Source organism: Ochotona curzoniae, unplaced genomic scaffold (genome assembly GCF_017591425.1).
Source record: "Ochotona curzoniae isolate NIBS_2020 unplaced genomic scaffold, NIBS_Ocur_1.0 contig_3190, whole genome shotgun sequence".
Taxonomy (NCBI): domain Eukaryota; kingdom Metazoa; phylum Chordata; class Mammalia; order Lagomorpha; family Ochotonidae; genus Ochotona; species Ochotona curzoniae.
In genome coordinates, this window is record NW_024465751.1 from 13,862,603 (window position 1) to 13,885,587 (window position 22,985).

At 38.8% G+C, this 22,985-nt stretch overlaps 1 protein-coding gene across 1 annotated transcript in view; it reads left to right on the plus strand.

The window, feature by feature from the left end:
- EXT1 (exostosin glycosyltransferase 1) overlaps nt 1–8,776 on the plus strand; it is a 264,508-nt gene extending 255,732 nt beyond the window's left edge. Inside the window, exons 9-11 of the mRNA XM_040979383.1 lie at nt 2,258–2,418; nt 3,696–3,867; nt 8,253–8,776. Of these exons, the coding sequence (XP_040835317.1) occupies nt 2,258–2,418; nt 3,696–3,867; nt 8,253–8,438 (519 nt within the window). The 3' untranslated portion in view covers nt 8,439–8,776. The remainder of the gene's footprint in view (nt 1–2,257; nt 2,419–3,695; nt 3,868–8,252) is intronic.
- The last annotated feature ends 14,209 nt before the right edge of the window (nt 8,777–22,985 follow it).

The following is a 22,985-nucleotide window of genomic DNA, read 5'->3' on the forward strand; positions in this document are numbered from 1 at the left end:
CCCTCTCTTTTTATCTCTGCCAAATCAAACCAACAGATGAATCCAGGTTAATATTCCAGAAGATAGTTTGTGTATATGTCATGTAGTTTCATAAAATTCATCTGCAAACATATTCATGTTTTTTTTTACTGTCTCTTCAGAAAATAAGATAACCAGCAATTAAACCTAGGACTTCACTGACCTTGTCACCTGGGATGAGGCTGTTTTATTTTTAATAGACAATTTAGAGAAAAATATCACATAGATCAGTGAATATGTGGTGTATGATGATTATGGCTCAAAAGAATTATGTGTATAGAAAACAAGCTTGAGTAATATTCATATTGATCTACACTTCTTTCATTCAGTACCTTGTTACATTAAGACAAAAGTCAGGTATCATAAACCATTTTAAAATGTGTAATTAAGTGGCATATAGTCTACTTAGAACACAGCACAGTCATCACATATTTCTTCCAAAACCTTTTGATTAGCCACAGAGGCAACCCTATACTCGTGAGGTGGGCTTTCCCAACCTTTGGCAACTGTCAGTCTCTATTTTTGTGTCTTATTACTTTTCTGTTCTGGGCATTTTGTATACATAACTCATATACACTATGTGCCCTTTTGTATCTGGCTGCTTTTGCCTAACATGGTGCTATTGAGATTTATCTAAAATGATGCCAGTGTCAAAGCAGCTTTCTTTTTCCAAAGCAATGTAATGTTCCACTGTGACTTTACTGCACATTGCTTGTTCATCCACAGTGAACATGGCTTGGTGTCATCTGCTGGCTGTTGTGAAGAGTTGGTTACCCAACCAAGGCCAGCTCGCAGGCCAGGACTCTGTCCAGTCCCCCTGCCACCATCCCAGTGCCCGGACTTGAAAATGGAGTAACTAAATCCCAGAGCCAGTTGCAAGGGCCCCAAGCAGCAGCTTAATACCTTGCACCATGATGCTCAAACCTCAGTATTTTTTAGCCCTTTAATGTTTAGATACCACAAAGTTAGGATTTTTTGTCAAAGGAAAGACATTGAAGATGTGTTCTGTAACCTTTTTTGGAAGTTGATTTTTATTATTTTAGGGAAAGAAGATAAGAGTTTACTTCCTGAAAATCAAAAACAAAATGCAGTTTTGGTTTAAGTGAGAGAGATTGTACTCAAACAATGTAACAGCATAGACAGAAGAGGTTTATGATGTAATACATAAACCAGATTACCTAAATTCCAACCTTAATTTTGCCACTTATTAAGGAAAATACCTATAGCTCCATGTGTATCCATTTTTCTCTGTGTACATTAAAGGACGTAGAAGGAGCTACCATCCAGTGTTACTGTGGGTATAAAATGAGTTCACATATGTAAGTGACTGTCATCACACGTGCCACATGATCCTTGCACAGTTATGAACATTCTAAGATTGTCGGCTGTTACTTGCTTTGTTACTTTTACTTTGCTAGTTTTTGTTACTCACCAGATGATCTTAGCTCTCAGCTCTCACGTCTTCAAGCAGATCTGTACTACTAATACCGGTTTACAGTAGGTTCAGCAGTGCCTGCTTGCAGTAATTGTATGAAGCCATGAAACTGCATTTCTTTTTAGAGGAACCCAGTGGCTGAACTTGGCCTTGTCTCTATAAGATAGCGATTTTCTTTGCTTTTACTGGATTTCCCAGCTCTTTGCAACTCCAAATCTAAGAGCCCTGCATTTTTTTTTTTGTTAGTTTGTTTCTGCTGTTTTGTTTGTGATGTGTGTCTGATACTCATGTTAAAACTTGTGTTCTGTTAGTGCATCTTTGGGTGCTAGAGGACGTTTTCTTTCCATATGTTGGTTTTGATATATGCTATTTATGGTGTGCTGTGTATTCAATCTCTAGCTCTAGATAAGAATGCTATTCCTATTTATAAAACACATGCATTTGTGTCTTGTATGAATCAATAGTCACATGCTCTTTGGAGGGAGATGGGGGGAAAAAAGCAACTGCATTTTGGATTTGTTTTTGCAGCTTAAACAGCCTGGGTTTCTAAAGAACATATGAGCAGCTTTCCCCCCCTTCATTTCCGTGCTAATCTGAAGTTTCTGTAACAGAAAACATTAAAATGTGCATAATTATGGGGCAAAATGTCAAGCAGTCAGTTTAATTTGCTGATGAATACATAGAATTAATGTTTCGCAACAGTCCTGGGATTTCACATTATGAATTAGCAGGGGGGGAAGGTAATGTTTTGTTGACGTTTGTTAACACTGTTGATTGCTTGTTTGGCTTGTGCTCTGCCTGCAGGTGGATTTTGCCTTCACTGTGTGGCAGAGCTTCCCCGAGAGGATTGTGGGATACCCTGCACGCAGCCATTTCTGGGATAACTCTAAGGAGCGGTGGGGATACACGTCTAAGTGGACGAACGACTACTCCATGGTGTTGACTGGAGCTGCTATTTACCACAAGTGAGGAGTTCCAGCATGTCTCACACGGAATTCATGGTGCTTCTCAGAGCAGCTGCTGGCTGCTGCCTCAATAGGAACTTAGGCCAAATCCTGTTAACAACATGAACAAAAATTAGCCTGTGTCTCAGCTTAAAATTTTTGACTGTGACAAACTTTTTTTTTTTTTTAACCAACAGAACTTCTTGGCTTATTGCCATCTTAGAAATTAAGGTGGAGTCACATTTCCAGCTAGAAGTGTGAAGACACACTCAGGGGTGTTCGGTAACTGAATAGCGAAACGAACACCAGCAGAAGTAAACACCGTTGAGCAGCTCACACAGGGCTCTGGGTGCTTGTGATTCACCAGTATGCAAAGTAGAAATAATTTCAAGTCGATACAGCTTTTATGTTCTAACGAGGAATGACGACCTAGTAATTACATACAACGTGGAGAGAGGTGACAGAGCAAGAAGACAAAGTGTTGAAGACTAGCCATGATAGAAATGGGCAGCCTGGAGGTTAGGCAGGATGGTCATTGGTGAGGTGAGATTGGAGGAGAGACTTAGAGAAGGAGAGGAAGGTCGCTGGGAGCTTATGACACGGGAAGCACCTAGATAAATGCACTGAGGCTGGAGTGGAGGAACATTGAGAAGGTCAAGGTCAGTAGAGAGGGTGAAATCAACTCAGAGACGTCTCAGAGCCCAGATGCAGGGTGAGATGAGAAATGATTCAAATGATTATGGAGATTTTAATAATAACTACTGACCACCAGATTCAAATTCAACCCCACAGGGTTGGGATATTTGTTTCATAGAATATGACAACAGAGCAGCATGTTGTTGAACTCAAAGGATACAGTTGACTGCAGTTCTGATTAAGCCAGCAATTAATTAAAATTAAGGCAGCTTTGCAATGAAATGTAGATTATGTGTAAATAAGGTCGGTTGCCATCTAAATATTCTATTTTTCTTTTTCACCAACTGACAAGAAATCATACTAAGCAGACGTAGCTGTAGCGTTGTGTCTGTGCTGTCCCTCCCTGTCTGTGACCTAAAAGCAATAATCATACCTGCCACGGGGATCTCTTATGAGGACCAGCTCAGGCATGTCTTATAAAACACATTAGGGTGTTATCTGGCTCAAAGCACGCACCATCGAAGTGATTAATTGCCTTCAGAATTATCAACATTCACATCATGCTTTGGGATTTAAAGACAGATTGTGTGTTTCTGTAACGAAAGTCCACTTGTCATTGTGTAATGAGGGCCCTTGGTGAAGCCCATCTTTGGATTTTACAGATATTATCACTACCTGTATTCCCATTACCTGCCAGCCAGCCTGAAGAACATGGTGGACCAACTGGCCAACTGTGAGGATATCCTCATGAATTTCTTGGTGTCTGCTGTGACAAAATTGCCTCCAATCAAAGTGACCCAGAAGAAACAGTATAAGGAGACAATGATGGGACAGGTAAGGGTAAAAACCATCTTCCCTTGCTTTATTCATTTGTGGCTCAGACTGGCATGAAAGGATGCAAGACTGTCCTATGGCTAATAAGAGGGTACAAGTCAAGAGGATGTTTCTGCCTGCAGTAGGAAGCTTTCATATGGCCTATTGTTACAGTCCTTTCTGGCTACTGTAACTGTAACACATAGTGCTCCATAAACTGTATGGCCTGTATGGCTGAAATGCTGTAGACTGTATGGCTGAAACAGTGAACAATCATGCTGCAGAGATCTGGAGGCTGGAAGTTCAAAATCAAGACACCAGCAGACCGGGTATCTAGCCTACGTCCTGACTCAAAGGCATGCTGTGTTCACCGTGCCTCACTTGTTCAAAAGAAGGGTCAGAGAGCTCTCTAAGGCCCTTAGATAAAGGCACTAATGCCATCCCTGAGGGTTCCATTCTCATGATCTAATCAACTCCCAGAGACCGCACCTGCAAATACCATCACTTTGGAGACAAAGCTTCAATGTACATATTTTGAACGACACATTCAGTCCATAGCACAGCTATAAAGCCACTCAGAGTTAAAGTGTATTTTCAGAGATGTTAGTTAATGACTCATAGAGTTCTTCAAAACAGCCTCTGCTGATGGGGGCTGCATTGCATGCGGTTCAGGATGACATGCCACGAATCAGAATACTTGATCTTCAGTTCCAGGACCAGCATTTATAAGTGATATCTGGTTCGTCGCTTGTCTTCTAAACCTCAGCACTTCCATGTTCAATATAGTCCACCTCACAGACTTGAGATAATATGTATGAAAGCTTTTATGAAAGTACTGTAAAACGTTTTGCTCTCTTAAAATTTTAACACTGAAGATATTTTCAAGGCAATATAATCTAACTTTCTCCTTTTACAAGTAAAACTAAGACCTAAAGAATCTTAAAGTATTGCTTCACGTTGCCCAGATAGATAGAGACAGAATTGGGAGTTAAATCACCAGCTCTGCTGATTTCACTGCTTGTTCTGCACCCCAAGGCCCCGGTATCAGGTTCCCCTGGGTATACTGAAGTTCATTTAACTTGGACAGAGCCCATGCTATACATAAGAAATCCAATGATTTCTTAAAATCATTACATCTACCCACGATAACCATGGGTCATCAACACAATCGGAGTCAATTTAACTTAATATCCTTTAACATGATTGTATCAGTTCAGCTGCTGGGGTTTCCATGTGCTCATCCCAAGAGTTGTTGGATGGAAATCAGAAACAAATCTAGCTCTCACCAAGGAAATCCTAGCTATACCTCCTTTATTTAACAGAATGGTTTTTCATTCACTTTGGGAAACAAAAGCATCACAGAATTTTTAAGATTATAACATACTGTTAGGCACTGTTCTGTGCACTACTGAGATTACAAAAATGGTTCTTAATGAACAGAGTCTGAAGAAAAATTACATTATCCTCCAATTCTTGAAAGAACAGGCAAGAGAACTGGCTAGTACTTTCCATCTTGAAGGCTGAAAGACTGCAAATTCAGACACAATGTTTTGTCTACTGTGAGTTCAACACTTTTATACACGTTACCTCATCGAGGATTTCATCATGCCTTTAAAGTTAGCTCAGAGAGTTCTTCAGCTGTTCCTGAGGTGATATGTTCGTCAATGGTGAAACTTTAACAATATGAGAGGGGGGCTGGTTTTGTGCCCTTTTCGTAGCTATGCCTAATTCTGCCAAACTAATCTTTATAACAACTTAATAACTTCACACATTATTGACAAGAAAACTAAATTTAACCTTAGATATAATGAGGATTTAAAAAAATAGGCTTAATCTTAGATATACCTTGGTACCCAGTTACCTTACGAGAGATTTTCAACATCCTCATTTATCTGTATTTTCCAGGAACATTGTGAAGCTTCCTGGCATTCACCCCACTCTTCCCATCATGCACAGTAGTATATGGAATGATTGTGTGACTGGTTAAAAAAAATCATTTCATAAGATTATACATGTTTTTATTACATAGGAAGGAAAGTATGCTTTCTATTACATGTTATTGGCACAGTATTTACCATTAACCAGAGACAAAAAGTGGAAAAACAAAACCTACTTTAGAGATTCAACTGTTTTTTTTTCCTTTGTTTTTTTTTTTTAATTTATAATTGGAAATAAGAGTGAATTTCAGTTCCAACAGCATTTACTTGGATTATATATATAAGCACCTTTTCCTAGATGAGGGAGTCTGGCCCTTTGTGAACAAATAAGTAAGTCAGAAATGGCCCACCGACCCCTGTCAACTTAGGGATTCATCCAGGTCCCTTTGGGTCTATCTGCCCTGAAACAAACTTGCCGATCAGGATAATTTGTTACCACTCACTGATTTACCAATGTGATTTCTTTTAGAATAAATGGGAAAGAATGGAACGTGCATTCTGCACTTTTCTGCCTTTGAAGAAATAATTGTAACTTCCTTGAAGCTACTTCCTCAGCTCTAAAATGGGGATACGATCATGGTACAGCCTTCACCAGTTTGCTGTTGACTCAAATGAACTTTATGACAGTGAAAATATGCTTCTCACAGGATTTGAGGACATAAATATGAATAGCCACACGTGCATATGCACACACACACACACACACACACACACACACACACACACACACATTGCACATGTAGGTCATTAGAGAGTTATCTTTTTTGGCATAAATGAGTAGACAGGCTTCCTCCCCCTATGATTGGATAGCCCATATTTCCCATGTTTCATGAATATATGGTTTTAAAGCTAATATGCTTAGCCATGCCATTTAAATTTTAGCATACAAGTAAATTAAGATTTTCTTTTAAATTGCCAACCTTAGAGGCAATAGAGAGAGCCCTAAAGATGGTTAGTCATCTTCTCTACATACTATGAATAATTTTTTTTCTATTCTTGATGACCAATGACTCTTTTAAAACGTAATCTTTTGATATTATCATGGAATGAGAAACACAGCAACTGCCTTAAATTAAGAGCAGAATTTTGAAATTTCAATCTACAGTCAGTTTTATAAAGATATGCCCTCTGAGTACTTCAAAAAATGAATGCAAAAGTTGAATTAAAGTTTATTTTATAGGTGTTAAAAAAAGGTCTTTAAAACCGTGCCCAAGGAAGTCTTTAGAAAGTTTCTTTTCTTTTTTTTTTTTTTTTTTTTTTTGTTTTTTTAGCTTAGAGATATATTTTATTTGTTTTGCTGGAGTTAGAGAGAGAGAGAGAGAGAACTCTTCCATCATTTGCTCACTCTCTAAATGGAAACAGTAACCAAGGCTGGATCAGGCCAAAGCCAGACCAGAGCTTCATCTGGGTCTCCCTGACAAGCACAGGGGCCAAGGACTTGAGCTACCTTTTACTGCCTTCCTTGGCACATTAGCCGAGGGCTGATTTGAAAGTGAAGTAGCTGGGACTAGAACCTGAACTCATAAGGGATGCTAGCCTTGCAAATGCCAACTTAACTCATTGTGCCTCAACACCAGTCCCAAACTCTTTAATTCCATTTTTCTGCAGACTTTTTGAAGTACCTTTATATATTGCTAAATTGTCCCTTTGTACTTCTTGGAGTCCTCTCAAAGAAGTCTGTAAAACAGAAAAAAATCATTAGTTGCTGCACAAAGCTAGCTGTGAAGGAAGTATTCAGTTTTTTATTTTATCCTTACTCAACCTTACATGTGACTGTGTAACAAAAAGTCGGTGACATATTTTAACAGGAAGGAAGTAGAAGGGAAGCAGAGTGGGTTCGATAAGCTAGTGACTCCTGCCACCCACAAGGGTGACTCAGAAAAGCGTCCTGGCTCGTAGCTCCTGGCTCCGGCCTGTACCAGCTGCAGACAGGACAGCCATTTGAAGAGTGAACCAACTGATGGAAGACCTCTCTGTAACTCTTCTTTCCAAATTCATACAGTAAAGCTTTAAGAAAAAAAAATTAAGAGTGGGATAAATAGACTTCTGAAAGTTGGTTCTTAATGTCTACAAATCCGTCACATCAATAAAAAGTACTTGGGAACCATCTTTGCAGTTAAATACCTTGAGAGTCAATGTGGTGTTTTTCTCCTCTACAAAGACAAGTTTTCCATTCAGCAATGCTAGTAATTGAGGTTCAGTTGGCTGATCATTGACCAAGCAGAAAGTTGTCCATTCAAAAACTGTGTTAGTCAGAATGGATCTTTGGAGGAACGTGGTGTATCTTGGAGAAACCTACTGTCAGGCTAAAATCCATGATTAGATTTTGAGACTGCACCAGGTACATGGATAAAGAGGCTTGCTGGCCTGCCCCGGCCCCCAGCTTGACATGTTAATGAACTGTGTGCATCCATTTTTCTGCCATGTACCCATCTCACCCTGTCTGCCTTCCCTCTGTCCTTTCCCTAGACGTCTCGGGCTTCCCGTTGGGCTGACCCTGACCACTTTGCCCAGCGCCAGAGCTGCATGAATACGTTTGCCAGCTGGTTTGGCTACATGCCGCTGATTCACTCCCAGATGAGGCTCGACCCCGTCCTCTTTAAAGACCAGGTCTCTATTCTGCGCAAGAAATACCGAGACATTGAACGACTTTAAGGAATCTAGCCGAGTGGGGAAGGGGAAGCGAGAAGGACTGGATCAAGCTGCTCTCTTCCCCGTGCAGACCCGCTCATCTGCGGAGCCAGATTGTGCCAAGTCTCCGAAAGCAGATGAACAGAATGACAGAAAAGGCCAATGAGAACTCAACCCCTGGCTCCTGGGACTGCACCGGACTGCACCAAATGCACCTCACTGGCTTCTTTGTCCCAAGACTAGGTTGTGTACAGTTTAATTATGGAACATTAAATAATTATTTTTGAAATGATTGCTATGCAGGTTTAAACTTTTTTAATGATCAAAACTATTAAAAACCAGAGTTCTTTCTTTAATCAAAATTGTGTTGGTTGTGACTGCTTCAAAGTTGCTGCTCCCCTTTCCACAGACCCCATTGCCATTGGTCATGCAAGGTCTCCTGTGGTTCCCAAATCTCAGACTCCATGGAAAACACACTAAGTCACTCTGCCCAGTGTCAAGAAGTAACTGCCTCGTTAAGACAGGTTCATCACTCACCCTGGCCCGTGCAGATTGATTTCCACTTCAAATGTTCAAATCTTCTTGAATTCTTATCTCCAAAATGTTGCTGCATGAGAGAAACTATTACAGGTACAGGTAGACAGTTCTAACTGAAATCTTTGAGATCTCTAAGAATGATAACTTTTCTTCCATTGGGAGATGGGGAGAGTTGGTATCAAGTAAACACTGGTATATTTAACACAAAGCTTGCATAAGCAACCAGGCAAACAACCTGCCAGCATGTTAGTTTCAAGCAAATGCAGCACAAAAGTCACCGGGTGCTGTTAGGGAATGGGCTGGATCGTAGGCCCAGCTGTTGACATGTTTGTAGAGAGCTGGGAAGACTGACTATACTGGAGGCACGACATACTCACAGGGTGAATTCTTGAATGTCTGTGAAAACCTCAAGCTTCAGGAATTTCCCTGTTGAGAAGGAAGTCCCGATGTGCAGATTGAACCCCTGAACAAGAGGATTGCTTTGAATTAACTTGGGGGTGCACTTCACCACTAATGCAATATTTGGTCAGAAGTGTTGGGAGTAAGAATCTGGCAAACCTTAGCAGGGAACAAATGTGACTATTTTATTTGAATGTTTAAATCTGTCAATAAGTTTCTTCAGGCTTCTGGTTAAAAAAAAAGAACCTTTCATTCCTATAAATGCAGTCTTCACCCTTATGATTATGACACTGCAAGTTCCATCTTGGGCAAAAAAAAAAAAATCTCTCAACTCTCATATAAGTTGGGGGCTTCTGATATTAAACTCTTCGTTCTTCTTGGAAGAAGTAAGAAACAATAGGGAAGAGAGGACTCTATTGAGTCCTAGCACCTATTAACACAGAATTAACGAGATGCACTTTAGAGTTTTTTCCCCTCTCCTAAACTCTTAAATATTTCATACATTTATTGCCAGTTTTGCTTTACAAGAGAAGATCACAATTCGATTTCAGTAATGTCAAGCAACTAGCTTAGATCAGTGGAAACCACACGTTCAACAGCCTTTCCATGTAGACATCTGGGGGTGTAAGAGGAACCTGCAGGCATAGCGTGGAGCTGGCTCTGTAAACAAGACGGCAGAGCAAGGGCCAGAGCCCACACGTCCGTGTGCTGTGTTATCAGTGCGCATAGGCAATGCAGTTCAATGAACTTTTCTTTGTAGACCGATGCCATACAATTCCTTCAATATCTCATCCAATTTGACCCTACTCCTTTAATACATGGTGTTGCCCTCTACATAGATGTCATCATCTCAAATACCTATTAAAAAGCAATTCTAAGGGGTCCATGACTGTTTCACTTGTGTCTTTTTATATAATGCACAATTTTCATGCCTTTTAAGCTGCAGTTCCCAGTAAGTTAAAGAATTAAAAAATCCTGTTTTGGTCTTTTCAGATTTATGTTTAAATTAATTGATTTTTTTTCCAGGATTGGCAAATTATCACTGTATCTCTTTTACTCAAGAAAAAAAAAATGCAATGTTTTGTTCAACCACCCCAAGTCCCTAAGCTTGTCATCTTGGATTGCAAAGCAGTGTCCCTAATTGTATGAGTCAGTCCCATGAGGGCCTTGCCAGATTCGCCTGTCACAACGCTTACAAGGCAAATAGTCTCCACAAACAACGTGTGTTGTGTGGAAAAAAATGTTAATTATAAATGAGAATAGGATCTGACACACTTTTCATCCACGTTAACTCTCCACGGTTTCTTTGTATGTCATTCTCTGAGCAAATCTCTTTGGGATGTTAGCAAGTGTGTTCTTTTCTCATCTGGAACATACAGCTGGGAATTGGACAATGCTAAGCAAATCAGTGAGGCCCAACAGCAAGATGTAATTTTAATTCACTTAGGAAACGGTTTGGGTGCAATAGCAGCAAGTTGACAAATTATAGCCATCTCCGTGGGATGTCGGAAGTCACCTTTAGCCAACTCTAACGATACCCAGGGGTCCCTCAGTGGGCCAACATATGCTGTGCTGGTAAAAGGGCAAGAGGATAGCCACATGTAGAGTTTCATAGAGGACTGGGCCACTCAAAATTTTCACACAGTATCTTTTTCCAGTTTCACATTAGAACGTATGTTCTAATTTTTAAATAGCTGGCTCTGTATCTAGATGAAAAGGCTTTGAAAAATACAGTAAATATTAAATATCTTAACTTTGTTGAAAGCAATAGGAAGTTCCAAAACTGAAACTTAAAAGAACAGTTCATGAAACTGTTACTGTGGTCATGTCACAGCTAGAAGTGCCTAAGTGGGCATGTCAGCATACTTTCAGGGGAAAAAAAAGGAAAATCATACTCTTGGAATGTTAGGCACATTACAGTTAAAATTTCTTCTTGTTGCAAATGGTGCTCAAAGAAGGATCAATCCTAGTTGCTTCCTTCAATTTCCCTTTTGGAATGATTTTTGTTTTTCATTAGAATAGGCTATGTTAGCCTTTATTTTGGTAATTCTCAAATACCTGGTGACTTGAAGGACTGTAACAGTGGCCTTTCATAAAGGTTGCTGAGCTTTAATCAAGGGTGAGATAAAGAATATGGGAAGACCTCTATGCTGTGTAATAGAGGAAAATGAGGCATCAGATTTAAGACTTAAAGAAATGTCCATCAAACCAATTCAAAGGACAGGGAGAAGGAAGTGAGCCTTACCAGGATAGAAACAGAATGAGACTACAGCTGGACAAGGCGAGTTTGGGAATGCAAAAGCCAGATATTGGAGTTTCTCACAGGTGGTAATGTCACTTTTGGCCAGACCAAACCCAGAAAGTTCTTTTGCTGCCAGCTTCATGTTCTCAGGCATAGTGCATGAGACAACATTGTTTTGAATGGCATTCTCAGTGAATAGGCATTAATATAAACTGTCTCACTCAGTAAGGGATGTTTTGTATGGGCAGATTAAGTTATCCTGTGATTCCAGATCTACTTAAAAGGCAGGATTAGAGCATTCTCAGAAAGTTCCTTTCTGTCAGTTCAGTGATGCCTTCCACAGGATCTGAATAGAATAGCTGCTGTTTGTATTCTCTTGATAATAAACAAGACTGGGAACCATCTCCCCCTTTTATATGCTTTTTGAAAACTCAAAAGATTTTGTTCCTGTGATTTTTACTTAATGGAGACTGTGGCTATCTCTAATCTAGAGTTCTAGTGGGTTCCATAACAGGAGTCAAAATGAATACCCAAAATTGGGCCTTCCATGGTCTAAAAAAAAAAAAAAAAAAAACCAAATATAGAAGGCATCCATCCAATACTCAGCCATCAGACGAATGTGGTCTCACCCTTGTTTAAAATCAAGTCCAGCTTGCCTTTCAGGCATTCTATTTTTGTAATGATTTGCCTTTTAGGCTTCCAAGGCCATTTGATTTCTGCAATAGTTTTCTGTTATTTTCTTAAAGGAATATATCCCATTCTTTTTGGTTACAATCCTTACTAGAATTAGGGTTGTGGAAATGACCTGGTTACCATATAATGAACATTGTATATTTATTTTGGCAAAATAAATGTATAGGGTATGTGGAAGGGTAGAAAGAAAGACAAGAAAACATGGGACTATTTTAGGTGGCAAATGTAAAGCAAAAAAGAAAAGGATATCTTATTTTGTATACAATGTACATTTGGGATGGAATTTTCTAATATGTTGCCAATGTTTTTGTAGTGTCATCATAGGTCTTTCTGGAAGTGTGTTCTCATTTGTTATAGACTACTACTAATTTAGCCCGATTGCACCCTAACGTGTGTGGGAGAGAGTGTCTGCAAGAAAATCCAAAGCCATAGATCTTCATTTACTCCACTGACCTGTGTATCTTTGTGTTTGGGTTTTACCATCCCAGATAGATTGTTTATAGAGAGTATCACCAAAGACTTTTTCCTTCCAATTTATAGAAGAAAAAAAAAAGAAATTATTAATAAATTACATGACTTTTCATGTGTGTGGTTTTTCATTCTGTCTTTCCTGTTGAGTGCAGAAAGAAACCAGTTCTCTGGAGTGCTGGGAAACGCACAGTGTATGTGGGGATTCCAGGGGAAATAGGCAGAGGAGGGCTTGGAGGTCCAGCTCTGGCAACCTGGCTGCCACCCAGTGCCCAACCTCATGGGAAACATGAGGCTGCCAGCAACAACCATCTTGCAGGTTAGATGCAGCTGGTGCTCTTGGACGCAGGCCAGGGTGAATGGTGGTGATGTGCCCAGTGCACAGCGTTCCTCCACATGGACACTGGAACAGAGTGCCAGGGTGGGGCCCCGGAGCATCTGGAGGCTGACAGCTGTGGCCATCACTGCCTTGGTTTCAAGTGCTGCCTAGAGCTCATGACTCATGGGTCGGCAAAACATTGATGAAGCTGGCATTACACAAAGGAACGTGCAAATGGCTCCAGATTTGTTGTAACTCCACGATTCATGGCCACAAAGATTTTATGGCCGTAATGAAGGTCTTCCATGTACTTCTCTTTGTCCTTCCCCTTTTCTCCTCCCCGCCACCTTTCATTTCAGCGGCATCTCGCTCATTTCTATTACCCATCTTCCCTCTTTCTTTGAACCTTTTTTTTTTCATCCCAGAAGGGACAGACATCACCAGCCTTATGCACATCTGCTGGAGACCGAATGCCAAGTTTCATGTGGGATATTGACTTGTTTTGTGACATCAATCAGGTTTCTTCTGTTGTGCAGTTCAGTTTGTCTATCTGTATCGTGGTGTTTACAAAAGTTAGTTACAAGTGTTCTGTAAACAAGCTCTGCAGACAGGGCATTGTGCGAGACAGAACGAGGTTGTAGAGGTCAAAGGCAAATCAAGAGAGTAGACTCGGGAAGGAATGTGCCAACCTGCAGGTTCCGAAGTAGAACGCTGCTAGTACAGAGGTGCTGGTAGAGTCAGGCCCCACACTTTCACTAAAAGGGTAGACATTCACAAGTTAGAGGAAAATGAGTGGACTTGTTGCTGAAAGAACTTTTTAAGTTTTGTACCAACCTATGTTTTTGTGAATGCTATAACATGCAAAAATACCTTAAGCCAAACTAATTTACAAATTACAGATGGCATCGCTTTATGTGTAAGCATTCCCACCAAATCCAGTTGTGAGAAGAGGAAATTGCAAGTTATTTGTAAACACCTGAGTCATTCTTCAAGGCCTCCCTGCCTTTGTAAATAATTTCTCTGATTTGCAGAGGCTCAATATGCTGGGGAAATCTTAAGCTGTATACTCTACTGGTTTTAGATCAAATATACGTTGAAGGATCTGTTACAGTGGACTCGTAAATCTCTATTAGCGCTCACAAAGATTAGTTCTCCAAGTGTGGAGATTAAAAGCCCTTACCACCTGCATCTGAATTTTGATTTTTCCTTTTGGAATCTTCTAGAGATTATGTGACATCACTGAGTCTTGAATCCTCAAATTAGTCTTAGTCTAAACCTCATAGTTTTCTCATGGTGATACACAAAATTCTTAAGATACAACCTGCTATGAACTGTATGTAATTCTTGCCTATTGTTAATACTTAATAAATTTGCTGAAATGATTTAAGAATATTTTCCTTAAGCTGTGAAAGGAAAATTCGTGGTTGAATATTCAGCCGCTGAATACTGACCCAAACTAAACTCTTTCTAAGTATCATGGGCACCTCTTAATTTTCAATTAGAATCATGTTTTAATAGCTTATCACTATGAAATTATCACAGCATCCAAGACTGGGCAGCCCATGAGCATAAATTATGCTAGGTCACATTTCTATTTTCTAGCTGAACCTCTTGGACGGACGGTTTGTTTTTCATTCTCATTTAATGGGATACATCTGAGGTAGCTCAGGACAAAAATGAAGTTTGGATGCCAATTATTATTGTTTCTTTTCTGATGGCTTAAATTGTATAAAGAAAGAAAACGTGCTCTTGCCAAGATTTAAAATTATTTGACAAATTTGAAATTCTATTTCAAACTGAACTGCAAATAACCTTGTTTTCTCTTGTAAAATAGGCCTAAATATGTTTATAATCTGACAGGATCAGATCATCCTATGTTAGAAGAGAAAAAAAACAACTGAGTTAATCTAGGGAGAAGAATATTTAAATATTATTTTAGGCACTCTGCAAAGATGCACATATATGTATTATTTTAATAACATGCTTTTTAAAAGTATATAGTAATTTTTAAAAAATATCAAATCAGCCTATCAAATTTTAATAACTCCAGAATACTTGACTGCATGGCTATTATATGTATTGCTTAAACTTTATTACTCAACATTTAACTATTAACTATTAGATGATTTTCTGTAGATATATGGACAATATTTTATCTATTTTTGATGAGTGTAATAATGTATTAAAGATTCCTAAAGTTAAATCATTACATCCATAGCCACTATTTTATAATAAACCATAGATATTAAATTGTCAGGTAGAATGTTGCAAATGGGTTTTTGCTGCGTGATCATGACATATTTCAATATAGTATAATATCTACTGGGCTAAAGTTTAATCAACAGCTGTGGTTTCTTTGGATAAGGGAATGTGAATATTTATTCTTAATTGGCAGTAGGTCAACTGGCCAGCAACTAGAAGAAAGAGAAAACAGAAGAGTAATTCAAAACATTTACAGAAAAATGATATTCAAAGGTAAGTCTGTCTAGCACAAAAAAATTGAAGTCCATGCATAAACTTCTTACAATGGATGTTTGTCATGAACTTTTGAATATCCTTTATCATGGTGAGCTGTAATTTAATTTAAAGTTCAAGTTTTGAAATTATTTTAAGAACTGGTTAGAAAATAGCAAAATATAGACAACCAAGATGCTTCAAAATTTAAGATGCTTGGAGACAAAAATTAACTGGATTGGTTTACAATGGAAAAGTAATTTGGATATTATTACACCATGGAGAATAGTTCATTGATATTAATATCTAGATTAACATATTTATCTTACTTGATATAGGAAAAGTATCCTGGACAACATGTTCCTCAAACCTTATTTTCAGGCTGAAATAGGGAGTGAGAATTACACTTCCCTGTCAAATATTTTGTTTTTCTTCTGGTGAAATCTAAATATGCTTTAGTAAAAGCTATCAATAGCAGCCTCTTTGCTTTAGATGAATGTACCCACCTTTTCCACTAATATGTACCCCTTTTCTCATCCTGACTCCAGGAAAGTTGTATACCCTGTCAGGTCATTGGGACCTAATTCTAGATCGTCTGATGGCACTTTTAAGAAGGAAGTCCCCTATTTCCCATAATGGAAAAAACAGAATATAAAATGGCAAGCATTATCTGATATTACGTGACAATATGTCACAGCGATGAGAACAGTTGGATATACTTAGCAATCTTATAGGAGAATTCATAGAAGATATGCATAAGACTAAAACTTAAGAAACAACTGAGAATTTAGCACGAAAGGCAGTAGAAGTGCTAATTACAGATGCACATCGATGGGGTCAGTGTCAACCACTTCACAATGCCAGCATCCCTTTGTGGATCATCAGTTGAAATCCCATCTGTTCCACTTTTGATCCAACTTCATGCTTATGTGCCTGGGAAAACAGTGGAAGATGGCCCGAGTGCTTAGGCTCCTGCCACACATATGGGAAACCTGCATGGAGTTCCAGGTTCCTGGATTTGGCTTGGCTATGCCCCAATGGCTTCAGGCATTGGACAGTAAAAAAGGGGAAAAAAAATGGGTGGAAGATTCTTTTTCACTCTCTCTATTCTTTCTTTGTGTCTCTGCCTTCTAAATATAGAAATAAATCTTTTAAAAGGTGGATGGTGCATGGATTCAAACACTCTTCTAAGAATGATTTAGCAAAAAAGAGAGCCAAGATTTGTGAGAAAGACATCATATATTAGGGATTTGGTTAGTTCAGTTTGACATAGCACAGCATGACAGCTGGCAAAACAGGTACTCCAAGGAAAATGTACACAATAGTAACTAGTAGTAATGAGAGAGTCCTTAAGCCCATTTACCTTCTTCCTCATGCACAAGTTTGAGTACTTAACCCTGGAATTGGGCAGCCTGCTTGATTCTATGGCACTTGCAGGGAAAGCATGCAGGAGGGTAAAAAATAATCATTTTGTTTTTGAAACGTGGAACACCACTTTTGAAGTGGAAGAATTGACTTGCATTTCTGGATCATATGTAGAGAGTTGCAGATCACCACTCACAAGAGCATAATTCCAACAGGCCACAGGATAATTGTCACTACAGATCTAGCAGAGAGCTGAAGATGCACAGGAAGTAAATGAGCTAAAATCTGAGCAAGAGGCAATGGCTTCCGGAAGAAGAGCTTGTATGGCTGTTTTCAGCCCTAATGACTCTAGGATGTTATTCTGTCATAGAAGGAAATATGGAAAAACCTGGAGAACCTCTGATAAATGTCTGATTTGCTATCCTATCTGTCACAGAATGCTCTGTACCCACCTATCAACTTTTTCCGATGGGAACCTCACCAAGGATAGGCAGCAGGAAAGTGAACGCTGGATGTGAAAAAGGAGGGTGACGATAAATCCTACTGAAGTGCCCTCGCTCTTCACTGAATGAAATTTAATGGCCCATTGATAGCTGAAGGCAGTACAGGAAAGCCAAGGGAGGTCTCCTTTATTCTGGGATTCACAGCACCATACCAGTGCAAGGAAGTGGCCCACTACATTTTAAAATCAGAGCATGCAATCTAAAAAGAGAATCCCCTAAAACACCCAAGAAAGACCCTCTTCTTGGTGCACTGAAATTTTCCCCCTGCACACATAGGACTAGATTATCTGAACTCCAGACAGTAAAACAAAGCTCCCAGAAACTCACAGGACCTTCAAGTACAAAGTAGTAGCTCTCCAAAGCCAGGAAGCATGGCAAGAAAGCTGAATGAGCCCTTCAGTATGCACAGGACCTGATCAAGTACAAGGCAGTGGAATGTTTAGAGCTGGGAGCAGGGCCAGATTACTGAGAGATGTCTTGCAGCACCTAGGAACATCATCAGGTGCAATGCAGCACACTCTGACGCTTCAAGGCAATGCAACAACCTGGGAAGAAATAACAGAGTACCTCAAAAACTTCATGGAATGTGTGATTGATAAGCCATTTTGATGAAAAACAAATCTTCTGAAATCGATGCAAAGCTTTTTCATAATACATGTTTTCCATGAATTTTTTAAAACTCTTATTGATCTCCCATAGGAAAGATGTCTGTCGATTAATATATTAATTCAGACATTAATATCACCAAATTTTTCTCCATAGTGGAATAATACCTCACTGCAGACCACTCCTGATAATTTTGCCATCAAGTACATTGAATTTTGAAACACTCTGGTTGCCCAATATTGATAGTTTATATTCAGCTTTATGCTATTCTGAAATGCTAGAATGATTGGTTATGAAAATTTTGTCTCAGACTCATTTGAGATTCAATGGAAACTATGGTGTGTGTCCCAGGTATGCACCTAAGCCCATGCATGCAATATAGACACAGTGAAAGTGTCCATGGGCTCCCTGAAGGTTATTCAAGGATTCCCAGGATTGTACTGATGTTGACTAAGAAATAATTTTCTAAATCCTTAAAGACATGCAGAAGTATGGAGAAAGAACCTGTCTTTTACCAGGCACAGCAGTCACGTTTCTTCAATTGTTTTTCCAAATATTGAATCTCAATTTTGTAAGAACATTTCAAACTCCGATTTATAAGACATTTCCTCTAAATGTAGCATGTCAAACCCCACCAAATGTTCTGTCACATTGTGCTGTTAAGTCTAATTAATGAAGTTAGAATCACATGTTGTTCTCATGTGAGATTGAACCTGTTGCTGTCACACGGAATTTCCCAGAACCTTCTCTGGGAAAATGAACCAGTCTCTAAATTTAAGTCATCTTGAGTCAAAGGATCAACCAGCATGTTGATCATAACAAAGATACATTCAACCTGCAGAAGGCCAGTTGGTGCAGACAGTTGCCTCCACAGCCATGATATATAATTCTGCTCCTCAAGATGCAACGGAAGGAAAGGGCAATGGTATCAGAACTTTCTCACTTTTGATACACGTGGAAATGATCTGTACAAGGTCATTAGTTATGAGCATGGACACTTATCCTAGCTCTGCCTTAACAACGTCTACATAGGAATGCCAATAAGTGGGTTTAATACCTGATTCCCTTTTTTTAGTTAAGGAAGAGAACATTCGTATTTTTCACTGAATATCATATCTGTGGCCAATCTGTTTGCAACTTTTTTGAAGGAAGGCATTTCTAAGCCAAGCATATCTGAGAAGCACTCTGCAAGTTTCTTCCGCATCACCCCCCTAACTTCTTATTTTTAGCTTCTAGATATTGGCAGGAACAAATTCCTTCAGCTATTTTTTGCAGAACATTGTCTAAAGACTTTATCAAGGCCCCCCCCTTTCCCTCACTCATCAACTTGAAGGTCTTTAAAAACAAAGCTCAACTGCATATAGGCAACAATTCTGCCCTGATTGATGAAGCTTCCATTGCAGGAACAACTGTCCTACTGTTAAGTGAATTCCCTAGTCATTCATTTTTTAAAGATTTATTTGAAAGTCTGTCATTCTAAAGTCATGCTGAAAGCATTCGCAAGTCATTGCTGATAACTAAACACCATTTTGAATTAGCATAAGTCACAAGTCACCAGGACTCTTGCTTGAAAATTAAGGATGCTATGGATTGCTCTGATTTTCCTACTGTAATCTTCAGAAGTAAGGTCACATTGTTTTATTTTAAAAAGGAAGTTCTTGTCATTTTATCTGAAAGACAGAGAGACAGAGAAAAGCACAGAAACAGAAATCCATCTACTGGTCCAATTCCTCAAAGACAAACAAGAGCCAGAGCTGACCCAGGCCAAAACCAGTAGCCTGGAACTCAATCCGAATCTCATAGATGCGTGGCAGGAACTTGACCACTCGAACCACTGCTTGCTGCCTCCCAGAGTGCGCATGAGCAGGACTCTGGGGTCAAAAGTGGATCTGCATCTTGAAGCTGGACGCTGATATGGATGCAGGTGCTCCGAGTCGTATCTTACCCTTTACATCAGGTGGTCTCATCCGAAGCCCACATTGTTATGTGATGTGATGGCCTTACTTAAAGGATGAGGTTCTTTATTGAGTGGATAGTCAAAAAGAAACAAAAAATGAAAACTATGTAAATGAATCTTGGGTATGCAGGAGTTTGGAACCCTCTTCATCCTAACAAATGGTTTCTGAATTTGTTTGACTACCAGAAAGGGGCTTTTAAAATTACATTGATTTCTAAGCCTATATCTAAAAGTCTGATTCAATAAACGTTCAATAATATTTAAAATCATTGCCTACATTGAGGTTCAGGTCACTTTGGGGATCATTTTCAGACTCTGTTGAAAACTCTAAGCAAGTATGTTTTAGTCCAATTGGCTGCTTTAAGAAAACACCTTTTGCTGGTTCATTTATAAACTACAAAAGTTAGTGCTCACAGTTAGGTAGACAATCAAGACACCAGCATACTTAGTGTCTGGTGAGGTCTGTTCCTCAAAGATGGCACAGAAAAAGGAGCAAATAGACTCACTCAAATCAACCACACTGATGAATACCATTCCTTCCATTCATAATACTCCAAAGTACCCCATCTCTTAGTATCACCACCTTGTGGACTAAGTTTCAACACAGGGAATTAGGAGTTGGTGATTCAGCCACATCAAACACATAGACATGGGAATAAAGTATATGAGTGGTTATCTTAATAAAGTGTCTGATCACAGCGCTGCAACATAGAATCCTTCAGTGGTTCTTCCTATAAGGAGATTGAGTTCAAACTCTTACATGGTTGTTTAATCTCCCATGATTTCCCCCCTCATGCAATTTCTGCTCATGTTTCATGTTTTCTTCCCCCAGCAACAATAAACTTAGTTATTGCCTGTGCATATTTTGCAGGTTTTTTGTTTTGTTTTGTTTTGTTTTTTGCCTTCATACTTTTCTGTAGCTACTGCCTGGAATCCTAGTTAAAAGGACATAGAAAAATATGTTTGAAGAAATAGAAGAGCTTCCAAAGCCACCAGAGCCTTCCAAAGCTTCCAAGAGCCTCCAGGTCCCAGACCTAGATGACAGGATAACTTAATCAGGTAAGCACAAGATTATGTGCCCCTCTTTCACTGTAAGGATTTGCCCATGGTAAGTTTTCTGGAGAGAGGGGTTAAAATGCTGGCATTGATTTGCTATAAGAGAAGGGGAATCCTACAGGTCTCTTGAAAACATCATCTGTTAAAGGATTAGGGTTAGGATCATGAAGGCAACTATGATTTGAAACATTAAGATTCTAGAGATGAGATTCTTCACAGAAGGAAAACGATCAAGTAATTAGATAAAATTACAGGACACAAACCAACAGGATTGTCATCAACTTTTCAGTACTGAGAGGACATGGGTAATAAACCAGGATCCACAAAGGAAAAGTCTCTGTTTAATACACTAGACTTTCAGTAGGCACTAGGAAGGGTTAGATTACAGGACTAGAGGCAAACAGAAATAGATAAAATTTTAACACTTTGAGATCCAACCTTGAGTCTGTTCATTGGAATGACATAATCCTATTCATCGTATTTTCCACTCTCTAGATGCTAATTCTCCTTTCCTTAAGTTTTCTGTGAATATAAATATGCAATGAATATTCCTAAAAATGTTCTCAGATTCCTGAAGCTAATGCAAAAATAAGCTTTGAGGCTTTCCTCTGGCCTTCTGGAATGTTCTCTTTTGATATACCTCCTTTATGAGAAACCAGTTACCATGAAGAATTCATGGGTCTATTTTAAGTTTTTCCAATCCTCCCCAGCCATTTGAATCACTCCATCTGTGACCCTAGACAGCATGAGGCAGAGATAAGGTAGCCCTTCTGAGTCCTGCCCAAATTTCTGAATCACAGAATCAAATATGTGATAAACGCTTGTCTTTTTCTAATGCGAATAGCTTTTGTTATAGATTTGTTAGGCAGCAATGAATGAAAATAAATCTTTTTTTGGCTATCTACCACAAAGTTGGGCAAATCTTACTGGAAGGAAATTAATATCCAAAGTACCTATAACTTTTCATATATAATATTCAGTATTCCATAACAAATTTTATACTCCATAAAAATAGGACAAAGAGAAAAATGGATAATAGGTATAAAACTACATGTAATTCAAAAATTGAGTCATTCAGACATAAATGTTTAGTCAACTGAGAACAAGATGTTCCAAAAAAAGATGATAGTGTTGTTGTTCTTACCCAATAAGTTGAGATTCACTTTTAAAAAGAATAAGATAGAAACACTAAGTAGTAAACAAACTATTAGTAAACCAGGAAAATTTATACCTATAGAAAAATACAAATTGAACATTGAAAAAAATAGAATGGGAAAAAGCATAAAAATTATGGCAGGCAATAGAAACACAAAGAACGTGTACATTACAGTCTCATAAGGAAAACAGGAGGAAATGAGCTGAGTAATTTCTAAAGAGGAAATGGTTCGAAATTCCTCAAAACTGATCAATGATATCAAACAGTTGATGTAAAAATCTGTGTGAATCCCTAGTAGAGTACAAAGAAAGTTATATCTAGATAAAGCAAAGTAAACCAAAGTTGGAAAATCTTCTGAGACTGAAAGTGTCAAAAGATACACTTAGATAGAGATAACTTGCTGATTTCTAAATTGGAAATATGGAAATCAGAAGACAATAGAAGGGTGACATCAATTTCTGAAAGCAAATCATGCCCATATGGAGAAAATCCTTTCCAAGTTAAGATAAATGAAAAGTTATCCAAACAAGCAGAAATTTTGGAAACGATTTGCCAGGAGGCCTTCACAAAATAGAGGCAAAAAGAATTCTTACGAAGCCAAAAAGAGGCTCTCTTTATAAAATGAAAATGCAAAAAATGTATAAAGGAAATTATTCAACAATTCAGTAGCTATTAACACATGTCTACTTTTGATGAGATTCTGCCCATGCCCATCTTTGGCTTTTGACTTCTAATATAATTGCATTTAGGAAAATTCTTTTACTCTACCTAAGTTTTTTTGAATCAGATCTTATCCTGCTCTTTGAACTCACCAGA